This window comes from Coturnix japonica, chromosome 4, assembly GCF_054131305.1.
Source record: "Coturnix japonica strain WE chromosome 4, WE-NBRP24, whole genome shotgun sequence".
NCBI lineage: Eukaryota > Metazoa > Chordata > Aves > Galliformes > Phasianidae > Coturnix > Coturnix japonica.
Window position 1 is genome coordinate 8,513,997 of NC_140666.1, and position 18,184 is coordinate 8,532,180.

At 45.8% G+C, this 18,184-nt stretch overlaps 1 protein-coding gene across 2 annotated transcripts in view; it reads right to left on the reverse strand.

Annotated features, from left to right (window-relative positions):
- LAS1L (LAS1 like ribosome biogenesis factor) overlaps window positions 1-13,516 on the reverse strand; it is a 29,681-nt gene extending 16,165 nt beyond the window's left edge. Inside the window, exons 1-7 of one of the 2 annotated variants that reach the window (XM_015860087.3) lie at window positions 13,282-13,516; window positions 12,521-12,646; window positions 12,263-12,332; window positions 10,491-10,572; window positions 5,943-6,140; window positions 4,836-4,882; window positions 4,209-4,318 (exon numbers count right to left, since the gene is read on the reverse strand). In XM_015860087.3, coding sequence (XP_015715573.1) covers window positions 4,209-4,318; window positions 4,836-4,882; window positions 5,943-6,140; window positions 10,491-10,572; window positions 12,263-12,332; window positions 12,521-12,646; window positions 13,282-13,496 — 848 coding nt within the window. In that variant the 5' untranslated portion in view covers window positions 13,497-13,516. The remainder of the gene's footprint in view (window positions 1-4,208; window positions 4,319-4,835; window positions 4,883-5,942; window positions 6,141-10,490; window positions 10,573-12,262; window positions 12,333-12,520; window positions 12,647-13,281) is intronic. The other variant, XM_015860089.3, reaches the window with a different exon arrangement.
- Between the last annotated feature and the right edge of the window lie 4,668 nt (window positions 13,517-18,184).

Consider the following 18,184-nt stretch of genomic DNA (forward strand, 5'->3'; position numbering starts at 1 on the left):
TGATCAAGCATGTTGTCCAGGAGGATCTGTTCCATAATCTTCCCAGGCACGGAGGTGAGACTCACCGGCCTGTAGTTACCCGGGTCGTCCCTGCTCCCCTTCTTGTAAATGGGAGTGACGTGACCCTTCCTCCAATCATCCGGGACCTCACCTGACAGCCACGACTTCTCAAATATGATGGAGAGCGGCTCAGCAACCACCTCAGCCAGCTCCTTCAGGACCCTGGGATGCACGCCATCTGGCCCCATAGACTTATACTCATTCAGTCTAAGGAGGCACTCTCGGACTTGCTCTACCCTTACAGTGGGGAGGGATTTACCTCCTTGGTCCCCACATGGAGGGATGGGGGTGCAAGACTTAGGGACGTGAAAAAGACTAGAATCCTGACCACCAGTGAAGACCGAGGTGAAGAACTCATTCAGCACCTCAGCTTTCTCTTCATCTGTTGAAGCCATTTCTCCTTTTGAATTTACCAGAGTAGGTACGCCCATTTTGGCCTGTCTCTTCTGGCCAATGTACCTGTAGAAGGTTTTCTTATTGTTTTTCACATCCCTCGCCAAGTTCAGTTCTGCCTGCGCCTTGGCTTTCCTGATCCCACATCTGCAAGTTCGGACGGCATCCCTGTATTCTTCCCGGGTGACACAGCCTTGTTTCCAGAGCTTGTACACCCCTTTCTTCACCCTCAGTTCTCTTAGCAGGTCCTTGCTGAGCCATGCCGGTTTTCTACCTCTCCTGCCCACTTTCTTAATCAGGGGAATGGAGACCTCTTGTGCTGCCAGGAGGGCATCCTTGAACAGTAGCCAGCTCTCCTCAACGTCCTTATCTTTGAGGGCAGCGCGCCAGGGGATCTTGGCCAGCATTCCATTGAGTAGCTTGAAGTCTGCTCTTCTAAAGTTGAGCATCCTGGTCCTGCTCTTTGCCAGGCCCACATCGCTTGAGATCACAAACTCAACCAGGGCATGATCGCTGGAGCCCAGGCAGCCTCCAACCTTGACGCCTTTGATGATCTCCTCAGCGTTGGTGAGCAGCAGGTCCAGCAACGCTTGACCTCTGGTCAGTCTGTCCAATACCTGAACCAGAAAGCTATCATCAATGGATTCCAAGAGCCTTCTGGAGCTCTTGCAGCTCGCCGTGTGGTTTTCCCAACAGATGTCAGGATGGTTGAAGTCCCCCACCAGGACAAGAGCCCGTGAGCCAGACGCCTCACGCATCTGGAGCAAGAAAGCCTCATCAGCAGCCTCCCCTTGATCAGGTGGCCTGTAGTATACCCCTAATACCAGCTGACCTTTATTAGTCCCATCTCTAATCCTAACCCACAGGCTCTCAACCTGTTCTTGATTGTTTCTCATGGGGAGCTCCTCACAGTTTATCCAATCTCTGACATAAAGGGCGACTCCCCCACCCTTCCTACCTCGCCTATCTCTCCTAAAGAGCCTATAGCCATCGATGGTAGTATCCCAATTGTGGGAGTCATCCCACCATGTTTCTGTGATAGCAACAATGTCATAATTTTCAGAGTGCATCACAGTTTCCAGTTCCTCCTGCTTGTTACTCAGGCTCCGTGCATTAGTATAAAGGCACTTCAGCCGGGCTGTCCGTCTCACCACCTTCATAAGCGATCCAGGATCCGCTAGAACTGCGGCATCCCCAGCACCCCCCTGCCCTACTCCCTCCTTTTGCACTCTGCAATCTTTGCTCACAGAGTTTGGTACAATCCCTCGAATGCACCGTTCAACCCCAGTAGCCCTTATTTTGTCCCCTTCCCCCTTCGTTCCTAGTTTAAAGACCTATCAATGAGTCCCGCTAATTCTTCTGCTAATACCCTCTTACCCCTCAGGGACAGGCTGCTTGCATCAGCAGCCATCATTCCAGGTGCAGTGTAGATTGCCCCATGGTCAAAATAGCCGAAATTCTTGTGTCTGCACCAGCTCTTAAGCCATCTGTTTAAGAGATGGGTTTTTTGGATCCTCCCTGTATCTTTTCCTGACACCATGGGCATAGAAGAAAAGATCACCTGCACCCCAGCTCCTTCAAGTATTCGCCCCATTCCCCTGAAGTCTTTCTTGATGGACCTCAGGCTTTGCTTGCCAACTTCCTCACTGCCACCCTGATATTTTGGCTTTAGAGGAAAAACAATGTTGATAACACACCAATGTTTCTAGCTGTTGTTGAGCAGTGCTGTATGGAGCCAATGACATTTCAGTTTCTCAGCTTCTTGCACTGTCACGCTACGAGAGCCACAAGAAGTTGGGAGCGTACAGAACCAGGACAGATGACCTAAAACGGTCAAAGGGATATTCCATTCCATATCACATCATGCAAAAAAAAACCAGAAAACACCTGAAAACAGGGTGGGGAGTCATCAGTCAAGCAGCCTCCTGCTACTTGCAAACTAGATGAGCAACAGTTGGTGTGTGGTGAGCAATTCCTTGTGCAACAATTATTTTATGCACATATTACTGCCATAACTACTATCCTTCCACCCTCCCACCCCCCCCAATTCTTTTTTACTATGTTAGTAAACAGTTTTAACCTCTACCCTCGAGTTCTACTTTGTCTTTTTCTTTTTTTCTGATTCTCTCCCTCATCTCTCCAGTGTATTTATGTTGCCATATAAATATCAGCAGAACCTCATGTGACAGAGTCTTAATTTCAATACAGCTGATATGCTGTTATCAATAAACAGAAGTGGTACATGAAGGAACCTCTCCCCATAACTGCTTTTAACCATTCTGAGCTCTCAAAGAAAATGTATATGTAGTTCAAAAAACCTTGAATATAGGCACAGCTTTCCACTGACTATAAACAGATCAGCTGGCATTCCTTAAAAGTTGCGTCTGGATAATGGAATAAAAATAGCTTAAGTAGGTGCTCAACTCGAGCTTACATGAAGCATGTAAATGCTTTGTTCAGATGCAGTACAGCATATGAACTGTTAGCACTCTGAAATGAGCAGCACAGTGCAAGACTTTCAGCAGAAGAAGGCTTCAATAGGAAATTTGTAATTTACAGCTACCCCAAAATATTTCTGTAAGTAGGTCCTTCTGAAATACAGGAAAAATCAAATCCTTTGATCTGAATTACCAACTTGGAAGGATACAGGCATACACACTGCAAAACCAACACTGAAGTACCTTAACTACTCAGCCACAGTAACAGTTCTCCCAAATAAAGTACCTACATGCCGATGCTTTTTGATGATATAAACAGAAGCTGTTCATCAACACATTACAACACACGGATATCTTCAAAGCTAGAGGTGGAGTTGAGGCAGGGATGTTACTTTTCAACTGTTCTGTATATCTGCCAGACTTTTGTACAAGCAGTAATGCAAAAGTTTGCCAAATTCTAGTTACACCACCCTGAACAGAACAACATTCCACTGAAGTAGATTCAAGCAGCTTAAAGACGCATCTAAATTCAAACCTGTTAAATCATTACAAAGGTGCAAAGCTAACTGCAGGAAAGCAAACTTGCTTGCAGACTGGCCAGATAACACCACAAGGGGGCTAACACAGTTTCCTCTCACCACCCTGATCTCAAAAGTATTTGCTGGAGAGCATCCTTCAGTAGTGGGGAACCAGCCTTATCAGCAGAAAAGCTAGTTATCACAAGCTGTGACAACCTGCAGCACAACATCTGATGCTTCTTAAATTAATCAGCAGCTTGTATCACATACATGTTTACATTAAAAGCATTAAGAGTTACAGCTCAGATTTTTAACTTCATTGTCTCTTCCCTCTGAAGCTACACTGATTGTGTTTCCCAGAGTGGGATAGAAACTTCATGCAACTTTATACAACAATAATAAAGTGCCAAAATTCTGGGTCCCAGAGGCTCCATAGTAGAAAAAGACTATGAAGTATAGAAGAGGCAATTTACTGCTGTGCAATTGGGAAAAATTCTGAAGGTTTTTACTGTGAAATCAAAGTCTATGCAAGGTTCTTAGGAGAGTTTTTGAAGATAATGAAAAATGCTGACAAACCTCAGTATCAGAACAGCGAAGACACAGAACACACTGTATGCCTTTAAGACTACATGGCACAGGAAACATTATGAGAAATTAACAAATCAGTGCTCAAAGGCTTTGAGACAATCAGCCAATTCCTTTTTTAAAGAACTGCTTAACAACACATAGTGAAGTAATACAAAATGTCTACAAGTGCAGCTCTGCAGTCCTTCATCTCAGTTCATTGAGAGAGATGTACCTGTTCTCCTGCATTAGATCTTTGATCTGAGCCAGAATCCAGTCCACTTCTGAAGAAGAATTAGACCACAGTTCTCGAGCCTTTGAAACAGACTGGACTGTCTGCATAACCTGAGTGAAAGAAAAAATCCAGTCATTAATGGGAGCCTTTTTCTTCAAGAATGGCAGGAGAGACTCAATTCACACTTGTCATTTTGCTGTTAACTAGGCTACACAACAAATATACTTCATTAAATGTCTTTGCAGTAAGATGTGCGAAAGAAAACATGAGCCTAAAACAATAAAAAGCTACACAGGTTAAAAAGTACTCCCTCATTTCTCCCTATATTTTTCAGAGGGCAAGGAAAAGGATAATGCATCCAGCAGCAGTTTGACTACAAAGAATTGCTTTAAAGCATACTCTAACTGCAAGTAAACATAATACTCTCTATTCTCATCTCATAGTTTAAGATGGAATATTTGAAAAGCTTTGAAGATCAAACAACTGAGACAGAAGGGATGAATAATCAACAACCACTAGGATCCTATTAGAATCCTATACTCAAGTATTCAAAAAGCAGGTGAGAAAGAGCACCTCTAAGATACGTCCCATCCAAGCAAAGGAAAAGGAAGATCAGGTTATACTTACCCGAAACTGCTCATTTTTGTAGGATATCAACACATCTCTGACTTTTTCTAGAAATAAACATATATATACACACTTATATATATGTGTATACAACATATATATACAACAGGGAATGGGTCAACAATACAGGGTGTTTTTAAGCATGCGTAAGCTGCTTAGCTCTGCTAACACATGCTCAAGGAAGGCATCAATGGAATGAAATCATAAATCCTGAGACAGAAAAGACTGAAGACTCCTAGAACTTCCAGACTTTTCTAGCACTGTAAGTTTTATCAGGTAGTGTTGATCTAGGTGTTCAGTATTTAATCATTAGCAGTGGCCAAGGAGAAGTTAGATAAACGCAAACAGCTCCAAAAATTCCTTAAATAAAATCAGTCTAGGAAAAAAAACATGTATCAGAACATGAACTGCCTATGGAAACATTACCCGCTTCAAATCTATTATGACAGAATCATGGCTACTCACAAACCGACCATACCCTCATTTCTTAAAATTCTGCACAACCAAAATGAAATGCCCCTCCTCCATCCCTGGGACCACTCTGACTCTGCCTGAATTAGCACTGTCTTTCAAAACGCATCAACAATCAGGTGTCACTGACACCTGCTATCAGGATGCCAACCATGTGATATCAACTAGATTAAACTTCAGATGCATTTTAACTGTTAGATGGATAGATCATTGCCACTCCATTATTTTAAACATATAAACCAACGAGTCTTTTATAACATTCAGTGTTTCTCTTACTCAACAGTTTGGGATAGAGTGTTTGTTTTCTTGCCTAGAGTAGACAGGGAGAAGAAAGAACAACACAAGGTTGCATCTTATCCAAACAAAATTGTGGCTGTTAAAACACTAACTTTCACAGTATTCTGTCTTAAGCCACCATATTTTAACTGCCGGTACCGATTACAACATTGCTTATTCAATGCCACAGAAATCAAGTCACCCCAGAATCTGGTAAGGCCTAAACAGTAATCCCAAAATATGAGCTGAAGGTATAGCTTTAGCCACTGTATGGACCAGAAGATGACACTTGAAAATGCCCTGCTAGCACAGGACAGATCTATATTTTTTTCCATCCGACATTGTTTTAGGGACACCTACCATGGAATTCCTTGTGTTTCTGACAGACCTCATGCTGCGGGGTTTGAACCTCCCATGCATCGCAGTCCAACTCTGTGTTTGTCTCCATCTCTTCCTGTTCCTCTCCCTCATCCTCCTCTTCGCTTTCCTCACACAAATTATTGCCCAACTGACGGCTCCAATATGTCTTTCGTAGCCAGTCCAGCACAACATCACAACCTACAGGAGAACACAAAACATGCTCTTCTCAGTGAGATTTACCTTTTTCTTTAAAAAAAATACAGGCTGCAAATTGCTAACTTGCATTGAGTAGAAATGCTGCTAACAAGTATGTGATTGCAGACTCACAACAGCTCCATTAATAAAAATATGAACAAATTAAAAAACAAAAACAAAACAAAAGCTTCAAAAAAACCCATCTCATAAATAAATGGCTTAGGAGTTGGTGAAAACACAGGAATTTTGGTTTTTTTTGACCACAGGGCAATTTACTCGGCACCTGGCATGATGGCTGCAGATGGAAGCAGCCTGTCTCCAAGGGGCAAGAGGATCCTAGCCCAGGAACTGTCCAGACTTATTGACAGGTCCTTAAACTAGGTATGAAGGGGGAAGGGAACAAAATGAGGGCCACTAGGGCTGAGGGTTCAAGGCTCAAAACAGAGCCTGATGGCTGAAAAGGGTGGAGTCCAAAGAGATAGAGAGGGGCAGGGAGATGCTATTTCCCTAAAGTGTCTGTACACTAATGCACACTGCATGGGAAATAAACAGGAAGAGCTGGAGATCTGTGTGCAGTCACAAGGCCACGATCTCACTGTGACCACTGAGACGTGGTGGGGCAGCTCGCATAACTGGAATGTTGTCATGGAGGGCTATGTGCTTTTTAGGCAAGACTGGTTAGCAAGGAGGGGAGGTGGAGTTGCTCTTTATGTGAGAGAACAGATAGAATGTATTGAACTCCACCTGGGGGAGAGTGATGTAGCAGTGGAGCTTGTGGGTGAATCAAGGGGCAGGCTGGTAAGGGTGACACTGTTGTGAGTGTGTACTACAGGCCTCCTGATCAGGAGGAGGAAGTTGATAAGGCCTTCCATAAGCAATTGGAAGTAGTGTCACAATCCCAGGTGCTGGTGCTTATTGGTAACTTCAACTATACAGATATTTACAGGACGAGCAGTGTGGCCAGGTATGCGCAGTCCACACAGTTCTTGCAATGTGTTGAAGACAGCTTTCAGATGCCGGTAGCGGAGGAACCGATGAAGGAAGGAGTATTACTGGACCTTATTCTCACTAACAAGGAAGGACTTGTTAAGGAAGTAAAGGTTGTGGGCAGCTTGGGTTGTAGTGATCACAAGATGGTAGAGTTCAAGATCCTGAGTGGAAGAAGCAAAGCAGAAAGCAGGATTGCTACCCTGGACTTTAGGAGAGCCCACATTGGTCTCTTCTGGGACCTACTTGGAGCTATCCCATGGGCTGGGGTGTTAGACGGTAAGGGGGGCCCTGAGAGCTGGTCAGCATTTAAACAGCTCTTCTTCCAAGTTCAGGATCAGTGTGTCCCTGCAAGCAAGAAACCGGGAAAGGGTGGCAGGAGAGCTGCATGGATAAGCAAGGAGCTCATGCACAAACTCAAAGGGAAGAAGGTCCATGAAACGTGGAAAAAAGGGTCTGACCACTTGGTAAGACTATAGGAATGTTGTCACGGCCTGAAGGGATGTGACGAGGAAGGCTAAAGTGCACCTGGAATTGAATCTGGCAAAAGTGATAAAGGATAATAAAAAAAGGTTTGTATGTAAACAATAAAAGGAAGACAAAGGAGAATGTGGGTCCCCTACTAAATGAGGAGGATGTTCTGGTAATAGGGGATGCTGAGAAGGCAAAGATACTGAATGCCTTCTTTGTATCTGTCTTCAGTGAAAAAAGCTCTCCTGCAGGGATCCCAGACCCTGGAGGTTAGTGAGAGGTTCCAGGAAATGGAGGACTTCCCTTTAGTCGAGGAAGAGGTGGTCCGTGAGTGCCTACGCAACACCAATGTTCACAAACCCATGGGACCCTATGGGGTGCATCCACGGGTGCTGAGGGAGCTGGTAGAGGCGATTGCTGAACTGCTCTCTATCATCTTTGAGAGGTCTTGGAGAATGGGGGAGGTGCCTGAAGACTGGAGGACAGCCAATGTCACTCTGATCTTCAAAATGGCAAGAAGGAAGATCCAGGTAATTACAGGCCAGTCAGCCTCACCTCTGTCCCTGGAAAGGTGATGGAACAGCTTGTGCTGGACACCATCTCCAGACAGTTGGAGAAAAAGGAGGTTACCAGGAGTAGTCAGCATGGGTTCACCAAGGGGAGGTCATGCTCAACCAATGTGGTAGCCTTCTATGATGCTGTCACTGGCTGGGTGGATGGGGGGAGAGTGGTGGATGTCAGGTTTACCTTGAAATCAAGTCTACCTGAAATCAAGTCTACCTTGATTTCAGCAAGGCATTTGATACTGTCTCCCACAACACCCTTATAACAAAGCTGAGGAAGTGTGGGATAGATGAGTGGACACTGAGGTGGGTTGAGAACTGGCTGACTGGCAGAGCACAGAGGGTTGTCGTTGGTGGTGCAGAGTCCAGTTGGAGACCTGTTAAGTAGCAGTGTTCCCCAGGGGTCGGTGCTGGGTCTGGTCTTGTTCAACATCTTCATCAATGACCTTGACGAGGGGATAGTGGCCACCCTCAGAAAGTTTGCCAATGATACGAAGTTGGGAGGATTGGCTGACATGCCTGAAGGCTGTGCTGCCATTCAGCGAGACCTGGACAGGCTGGAGAGCTGGGCAGTAAGAACCTGGATGAGGTTTAACAAAAACAAGTGTAGAGTCTTGCACCTAGAGAGGAATAATAGCATGTACCAGTACAGGTTGGGGGATGACTGCTGGAGAGGAGCTCTGCAGAGAGGGACCTGGGTGTCCTGGAGGACGACAGATTGACCATGAGCCAGCAGTGTGCCCTCGTGGCCAAAAAGAACAATGACACTCTGGGGTGCACTAAAAAGTACGGTTGAGGGAGGTGATTCTCACCCTCTACTCTGCCCTGGTGAGGACTCATCTGGAATATTGTGTCCAGTTCTGGGCTCCCCAGTACAAAAAAGACAGGCATTTCTTGGAAAGAGTTCAACAGAGGGCCACAAAGATGGTGAAGGGCCTGGAGCATCTCCCCTAAGAGGAAAGACTAAGTGAACTGGGTTTGTTTAGCCTTGAGAAAAGAAGACCAAGAGGGGGGTCTGATCCAGGTCTAAAAATATCTAAGATGTGGGGGGCAAAGTGGCCAGGCCAGACTCTTTTCAGCAGTGCGAGAAAGGACAAGGGGAAATGGACAGAAACTGGAGCACAGGAAGTTCTGCATGAATGTGTACAAGAACTTCTTTACAGTGAGGGTGATGGAGCACTGGAACAAGCTGCCCAGGGGTGTTGTGGAGTCTCCTTCCCTGGAGATATTCAAGACCCACCCGGATGCCGAGCTGTGCGACGTGGTGTAGGGAACCTGCTTTGGCAGGGAGGTTGGACTCGATCTCTGGAGGTCCCTTCCAACCCCTACGATTCTGTGATTCAAGCCCTGTAAATCCTGTTAACACCTACCCACCTACAACACTGTACTTCAATCAAGCTAGGCCAAATTTAAGTGGAAACCAAGTCCACACAGCAACATTCTGGTGAGAAGATGAGTCAGTTCTTCAGTATCTCAATGATCAACATAGTGCCTATAGCAACATTACCATTTTTTGTATAGATATTACGGTAAACATGCATTAGATAGAAAAAAGGTAAAAACCTCTTATTCCAGTCACTATTTCACCTGCCAATTCAATTTAAAGACCATGCTGAACATGACTAACCTGGCTTCTCAGTGTTTAACCACAAATTCCCAGGAATCCCTTCAAGCACTATGAGCTGGTAATTTATTCAAGATTGCAGTATCTTCTGCATTTCCCTCCCATTTAGAAGTCTCACAGACATCTAAACCCTTAGGAAAAGCATACACCTCCTTCCCTGACATTGACTTTATGTGCTGTTAGAAACAGTAGCACCTAACAATCACTTCCAGTATTTTTTTCAAGTGTCTCTGACTACCTGCCCTATGATGCACCTCTTCCCGAAGCCAATGGAGTAGGGGAACATCTCCAGTGGCACAGCCTGCTACCTGTTTCCATCAAACAGTATGTCATTCCTTTCCATATGAGTCAGAGGACTTCCGGCCCTTTCTGAAAGCCTATCAGTGACTAACTGGGTCTCTGCCTCAGCTCTGCCAGCAGCAGAAGGCAATGGAGAGTGGAGAGCAACATCCTCTTCCTAGCCTTAGTTCTCCTCCTCTTCTGCATGTTCTCCACCGTGCATATTTTGGCTACCCTCACAAAGTATATTCTCCCAGGTGTTTCACATCCCAATTCTCCTTTCCAGGTTGAGCCTACTAGTCAGAGCCCCAGTAGAGGTGGCTGCCCCCTCAGGGCTCCCCACCTGCCTGCTGGTGAGGGCACCACGTGACATTCCCAAGGGAATACCACTGGCCAGGCCTACCCATAACACGCATAAGCAGCACTTACCCTTGCGGCATAGAGCCAAGCGAGGCAGCTTCCCATGAGTCAGCTCATGACGGAGATCCACGACCCAGATAGGGATATCTACCTGCAAAAGCAACCACAGACATCACCACACAACTCCAAGGAATCACACCAAATCCACACGCAGTCCCACTCAGGCATGCACAGATATCATTTTCCTGGGTGGGAACAGCTCTTCCGAGCCACTTCAGCACCGCGCTTCCAAGCTTCCCCCTTCAACAGTGGGAAGAGACCCATCCTCTGATTCTCCTCCCTCCTTCAACCTAGAAACTATTTTTGATTTTACAGCTTAAGTTCTCCCACTTTTCCTGTAAAAACAGCTGTCTCTTCAGACAAAGGTAACACATAGAGCTGTATGATGGATGTACTGCAATACTATAATGGGATAATAATACCAGGGTGGAAAAGTCTTTGGCTACAGCAAATGAGAATGAACCCACAGACAGTAGCCACAGAAATGAAGGAAAAGAGCTACCTAACTTCAAAAGGACTCAGACAGGCAGAGAACTACAGCAAGAAATACCCTCAACTCCAAGGCTAATCCTTAAAGGAGATCTGGGAAGGGGTGGATCCTGGCTCCACCCCTTCCAGTCACTCAGCTGTACTGCATGCACCTTAGCTTCCCTGGGTTGTTCCCACCCTCCCATCAGGTACTCCATTGCTGTTTCAGGCTGTGACTGAACATTTCCTCTACATGTACCAAGAAGTCAATTAATACTTAAACTGATGAAACATGCTGGATGATAATTTACATATAAAATACAACCATATTGTTTAAATTTTTCCTATGGATAACTGACTATTAAAGATATCTATCAGTAAGCCTGATTGCTGGTAAAAGGTGAGTAGAAACATCTTCCTTAAGAGAACCCACAATTATTCATTCCTACATAGAGGTACTTAACAAGGTTATATGTAGAACTAAGTCTCAAAAACCATTTGTTCTTCACATTGAAAACATGCTGTTTAAACACAAAAACAATGCTTAGTGCAGTACGCATTAAAGGACTCAAACTACTACTACAATTATATATTGAGGTTTTCCTCCCTCATACAAATCTGGACAAACTCACCTGAAACAACTGAGAATAGCAAGATGAAAATACAACACCTGGAAATATGACTGAGCACTTTCCATACAATCTTGGTTCTCAACAAATGAATTTATAAACCATAGACTTAGCTCTTTTTCTGTACTGCAAGAATAAAGTAAATGGCATACCTGTAGAGTAGCATTGTTTACCTCTAAATCAAGACTTTCAATGTAACTTCAAAGTTCACCAACCCTCTTCAAGACTTCTGTAGCAGAAATGCTGAGTCACAGCTGAAAGCAGTGATGGATCACCTGGTGGGAAAGCAGGGCCAGCCAAGGGTACGCAATGTACCTGAACAACAAGGAGTGGAGCAAGGACCCACTCCTTCCCAGCCCTTATTTACCGGCTGGCAGTGGAGTTGCGAGCATCTTTGTGGGAATCCTTGCGTGCCTGAGACCTTTTAACTTAGTAGTTTTTCTGTTTTATTTTTTTCTTCTCCTCCCCTATGTTGCTATGTCTACAGCTGCTGGAGTCTTGCTGTAGTCTAGGACTACGCTACCCCATTATTATTGCTGCACTTTCTCACTGGATTCCTACTTTGTCATTGCACTGAACTGGTATCTGTATCTCTAAGAAAGAGTGATCTGCTATTGTTAATACAAAGCACATATGTGTTATCTCTATGCATAAGTTACTGAGTAACTTCCATTAGATATTTACCTCTTTGGCTAGTTTTCTCAGAGGAATGCTGACCATTTTCTGTTTTCTTTCTGTGATTAAGTTGACAAATCTGCACATAGGTTACAGAAAAGGCAATAAGTTTATGAAGAGCAGTAGAGAGACTTCAAATCCATCATACAAATACCCCACAAACTGTATAAAGCTGAAGACCTAAAGATCTGAAGTCAAACTAGACAGCTGAATAATGCAGTCTGTCCCAGTCTTTTTCTTTCAGGACAGAGGCCTTCAGAGTCCTACCTTACAAGAGCCAGACCGTATGAGAGGATAAGCTCATGTGATTTCAATCTACCAGATGAATCCAAGACCTTGCAACGAATCAGTTCAGCAGTGCAATCCACTGCAAGAGGCATTTTAGGGCCATACCTAGAGAAGAAAAAAAAGCATGAGCTGTCTCACAAGGCTATACCCCTGCCCTCAAGAAAAGGATTTCTTTCTTGGTGATACATATCATGTTTTATAGTAGTAGGAAGCCTTGAAGGTCTGTGTACAGAAAGACAGTAAGACTCCTTCCAGAATGTTTTTATTTTTAATGGTGTTTATGTAGCTACTTCTAAACAAACATTAAATAAATTCTTACTGATGTGCTGGGTACATATTCTAAAAGTATGAAACTGCAATAACTGAACTGGACTCCTTTATGGATGCAGTGGGGGGAACACAAATAGAAGAAGGTAATGTGGGGTACACCGGGTTGCACTCAAGAGCAGCACAATCTGAACAGAAACCAGTCTATGAAGTGGAGGGGACGCACGGCTTCTGCCTTCCCTGGCAGCCCTGGACCCGACTATTACAGCACTATCTATACGTGTCTGGAAGCTCCGGCATGAAGAAGGCACCCTGCAGGACGAAGCCCCCATGATGCGCACGCAACCGCAGCCTCCTTCACAGACACAGCGCACGATGCCGGGACCAGCCAGGTGTGGAGCCGGCAGGGCGGACTTCAGGCTCACAGAAACACACACCCCCCCCCTCCATCCCCGCCGGAACGCGGCCCGTACCGGCTCTTCCAGGCCGACACCCGATCCAGCGCCTCCTGCTGCAGCCGGCTGTCTCCGCAGTACAGCCCCACCATCACCTGATCCCATTCCGCCCTTCCCCTCCACGCCACCACAGTTCGCAGCGGCTTCAGCCGCTTACGGGGTGGGGAAAAAGACCGTCGGCCGCGGCGACACGCGATCCCGGAGCTGCCCGCCATGGCGCGGCTGCGGCCCATCCCCCGCGCCGAGCTTCCGCTCCTACGGGTGTCGCTTCCGGGCGGGGGGCGCGGCGGGGAGCTGTGTGGGTCGCGCTGGGACTTTGCACACATGCGTACACGTTGCAGGGCCCTACGTTCCCACTGCCCTGTAAATGCCTGTAGGACTGACTGAGAAGGAGGGCTGGCATTTTGGGAAACACAGGAGCCACAGCGACATCCTGTTGCTGACTGAAGCTGAATAACAGAGGAGCCCTGGGGTGGAGATGAACAGACTGATAACTGGTGCTTCATAGTGCTGGCATAAGAAAGCATTTCAACTGGAGAGTTTACCGGCAGTTTAAGATCTGGCCTATGCTTGAAAAAACTTTTCACTCTGTGAGTGTTAAGGTAATAACAATAGATGCAGAGGTGTGCTGCTTTCCCCAGCTTAGGAAATGGTCTGTAGTGTTAATCATAGGCCATAATCCCATTTTAAAAATCCATGTCAAACCTTCTGGAGCGGTTACCTGCTACTGGCTGCACATTTAAGAGGTGCTTCAGTGTTTGTTTGTTGTCTGCAGCACTTCTCTCTGTGTTTAGCCAGCCCCTCTGTTGTACACCCATCTTTCAGTAGATGTTCCATAGGAGAGGTTTTCTACTTTCACTGCTGCCCCCAGGAGAGGGTGCTCTCTAAGCATGTACAGCAGGCTCATTTCTGCACAGGAAGCATAGTGTGAACGTCAGAATGGGGTCATTTCTATGCACTATAACTCCACATAGGTCCTAATGTACCTCCTGTCATGTCAGTTAGTATCTGCTCTTATTTGTCATGAAACCAGTATTTACAGCTGCAATGTTAAGGCAAAGTCAGTGTACTAATACATAGAGATTGTTGTAGTTCTGTTGGATCTACTCTTGCTGAGAACTTGGCACTGGTTTTCATGGAGAATGAATGTATATCTGAAGACCAGCTCAAAAAACCTTCATGGAGTTAGGTTTCAGTGCCTTGCACATTATCTTGGTAATGTAGGTGTTGTGTTGTTCCTGAGGAAACAGTCTCACTTTGTGTAAGCTGAAATGCTATATATACGTGGAGATTATACAATTAGATTACAGAACAATGTAATAAATGACAATTCCATTTGGAGAATGAACATCTGGCCAATTTACAAAGTACTGAAATCAGAAACTTTGGATAAATGGCATTCTGCATTTTAGTAACACAGAAATACCGTGTGCCCCGGTGGCGCAAGTGGTAGGAATGCCGCTTTGCAACACCGGGGCCCGGGTTTGAATCCCCTGTGGCGCAAGTGGTAGAAGTGTCACTCTGCTACACAGGAGGCTCGAATCCCGGGGGTTGGACTCGATGATCTCTAAGGTCCCTTCCAACCTACACGAGACTGTGATACTATGATACTATGAAATCATAAAACTATTTCAGCTCCAGGCTAAGAATCTGAAGGCTTGGAGAATTGACATCTTGGGGCTGAGAGTAAGTGGTCATTAAAAACCTATTTAAGTAATAATTGTCATCTGTGGGGAAAATAAAGAAGGCAACTAGTGACTGTCCTGAAGGAGACTCAGAAGTCTTTAAGGCTGCCCTAATCTATAGAGTATGCTTCAGCTGTTCCACAAAGCAAAGAGAAATTTCTAAAGGATTGGATCTGTTTTGAGTTTTTTTGATCAAAGATCTACTATTTCTAAATGTGTTAGATGCATCCATGGTGCTCTAAGACAGATGCTATAATCTAGGCTGATTTTGCTGTCTCAGCCTTTTTGGTTTTCCATTTGGGAGATTTCTCAGCCTTATTCAAATTCTAGTTCTTGTGAGTGAGATAAGAGGAGAGGAGAGATGCAGAGGAAGGAGAAAGAACACTGTTGCATCAGCTAAGATTCCATGACTTCTATCAGTTGGGACAACTGTGGCCTCAGGTAAGCTATGCGTTTTCTGTCTTCATTCCTATTAGCTATGCTTGAGGCGTGGCTAACCACTTAGAGACTCAGCAGGTATAAATGGATATACCACTTATGATCAAGCAAGCACCAAAGAAATATCATTTGGGCTAAGGAGAACTCATGTTAGGGTTAAGACAGTAAATCCTACTACAAGACAGTGACTGGGAGTTGGATTTCTCTCATTTTGGAGTTATGCACTCCTAAGTCTGAACACAATGTTCTGTTTTCAAAGGAAGCAGTAGTTTCCTTACTTAACAGTTTATTTCCTAGAAACAGGCTTATGATCTACTAAAGGATTTCATAGAGAGGATGCCTATGTGGGATCAGGGGATGTCCTTTCTGCTGCTTTCTGGCTGTAGACACAGGAATTCACAGCTAACACACACTAAAAAGGCATACACAGAGAATAAAGGTTTTAGCGCGAAAAGCAACCTGTGTAAATCTGTGACAGCTGCTGAAGGTGTCAGAGAAGCTCTTTATCAGCAAGAGTGGCTAAATGTAAGACTCGTGTCAGGATCTTCATGTAGTTTGAGCCATTACATTCTGATGTTATGGAAAACTGAGAGATGGGAAGAACTGAAGAAATAAGAGACAGGGTTCCTGTGGGTCTATGCTTCTTGGAGCAAGGTGAGTCTGTGTACAGTCTACTAAAAGACTGGTTAGAAATTTGTGTGCTCTGCTGCTCCAGTCTTTGTTTCTGTTTGTTAAAAACACCACGGACCTGTTAGCAGTAAAGAATCCAGTCTTCTTCTGAATCAGCACAAATTCTGCTTGCTCAGTGACATCCTATTGCAGGCTAAGTGCATTGTGTGCTAAATCTTCATCCTGGACTGCCTTTTCAGTTTCATGAGGTACTTCAGATACATATACAGTCTGGGAGAAGAACTTGAAAGTAGTCTTGCTGATTAGGACTTGGGGTTCTGGTAGAGGAAAGTCTTAACGTGATCTTGTAGTGTGCTTCTGCAGCCTGGAAGGCCAACATTATCCTTGGCTGTATCAACAGAGGTGGCAGCAGAGTGAGGGAGGGGATCATCCCACTCTGCTCTGCTCTTATGAGGCCCCATGCAGAATACTGCACTCAGGTCTGAGGCCCCCAGCACAGGAAAGATGTGGAGCTTTTGGAGAGGGTCCAGAGGAAGGCAGTGAAGATGTTCAGAGGGCTGGAGCCCCTGTCCTATAAAGCCAGCTGAGAGAGCTAGGCTTCTTCACTTGGAGAAGAAAGTACTCTGGGGAGACTTCATTGCAGGCTTCCAGTATTTAAGAGGGGATTATAAACAGGAGGGAAACTTTTTGCATGGTAGTGTAAAAGTTTGAGACTGAATGGGTACAAGTCTATGGGGCCGGATGGTGTGCATCCTAGGGTCCTGAAGGAGCTGGCTGAGGTGGTTGCCGAGCCGCTCTCTATCATATTTGAGAAGTTGTGGCTGTCAGGTGAGGTCCCAGATGACTGGAGGAAGGGTCACGTCACTCCCATATACAAGAAGGGGAGCAGGGAGGACCTGGGGAACTACAGGCCGGTGAGTTTCACCTCCGTGCCCAGGAAGATCATGGAACAGATCCTCCTCGACAACATTCTGGATCACATGAAGAATGAGCGTGTGATCCAAGACAGCCAGCACGGCTTCACCAGGGGAAGGTCATGCTTAACCAATCTTGTGGCCTTCTATGATGGAGTAACGGCGCCCATTGACAAAGGGAAGGCGACTGATGTCACTTACCTGGGCTTGAGCAAGGCCTTTTACGTGGTGCCCCAGCACATCCTCATCTCCAAATTGGAGGGATGTGGTTTTGATGGGCGGACAACTCGATGGATAAGCAATTGGTTGAAAGGCCTCAGACAGAGGGTGGTGGTCAATGGCTCTATGTCCAGGTGGAGGCCAGTAACAAGTGGTGTCCCCCAAGGGTCTGTCTTGGGACCGGTGCTCTTTAATATCTTTATTAATGACATCGATGAGGGAATGGAGTGCACCCTCAGCAAGTTTGCTGATGACACCAAGCTGAGTGGTGCGGTTGATTTGGAGGGAGGAAGGTATGCCATTCAGAGGGACCTCAACAGACTTGAAAGATGGGCCTGGGTGAACTTAATGAGGTTCAACATGGCAAAGTGCAAGGTTTTGCACTTGGGCCGGAAGAACCCCAGGCACCTGTACAGGCTGGGAGGAGTGGTCCTTGAGAGCAGCTCGGTAGAGAAGGACCTGGGGGTCATGATGGACGAGAGACTCAACATGAGCCAGCAGTGCGCTCTGGCAGCCCGGAAAGCAAATGGGATCCTGGGCACCATCAGGAGAGGGGTGGCCAGCAGGGACAGGGAGGTGATTGTCCCTCTCGGCTCTTGTGAGGCCCCATCTGGAGTACTGTGTCCAGGTATGGAGCCCTCAGCAAAAGAAAGACGTGGAGCTGTTGAAAAGGGTCCAGAGGATAGCGACAAAGATGATCAGGGGGCTGGAGCACTTCCCCTATGAAGACAGACTGAGGGAGCTAGGCTTGTTCAGCCTGGAGAAAAGAAGGCTGCAGGGTGACCTCATTGCAGCCTTCCAGTACCTGAAGGGAACCTATATCCAAGAGGGGAGTAAACTCTTCTAAAGGACTGATAATGCCAGGACAAGGGGAAATGGATTTAAGTTGAAAGAGGGTAGATTTAGGTTGGATGTTAGGGGGAAGTTCTTTACTAGGAGAGTGGTGAGGTACTGGAACAGGCTGCCCAGGGAGGTTGTGGATGCCCCATCTTTCAAGGTGTTCAAGGCCAGGTTGGATGGGGCCCTGGGCAATCT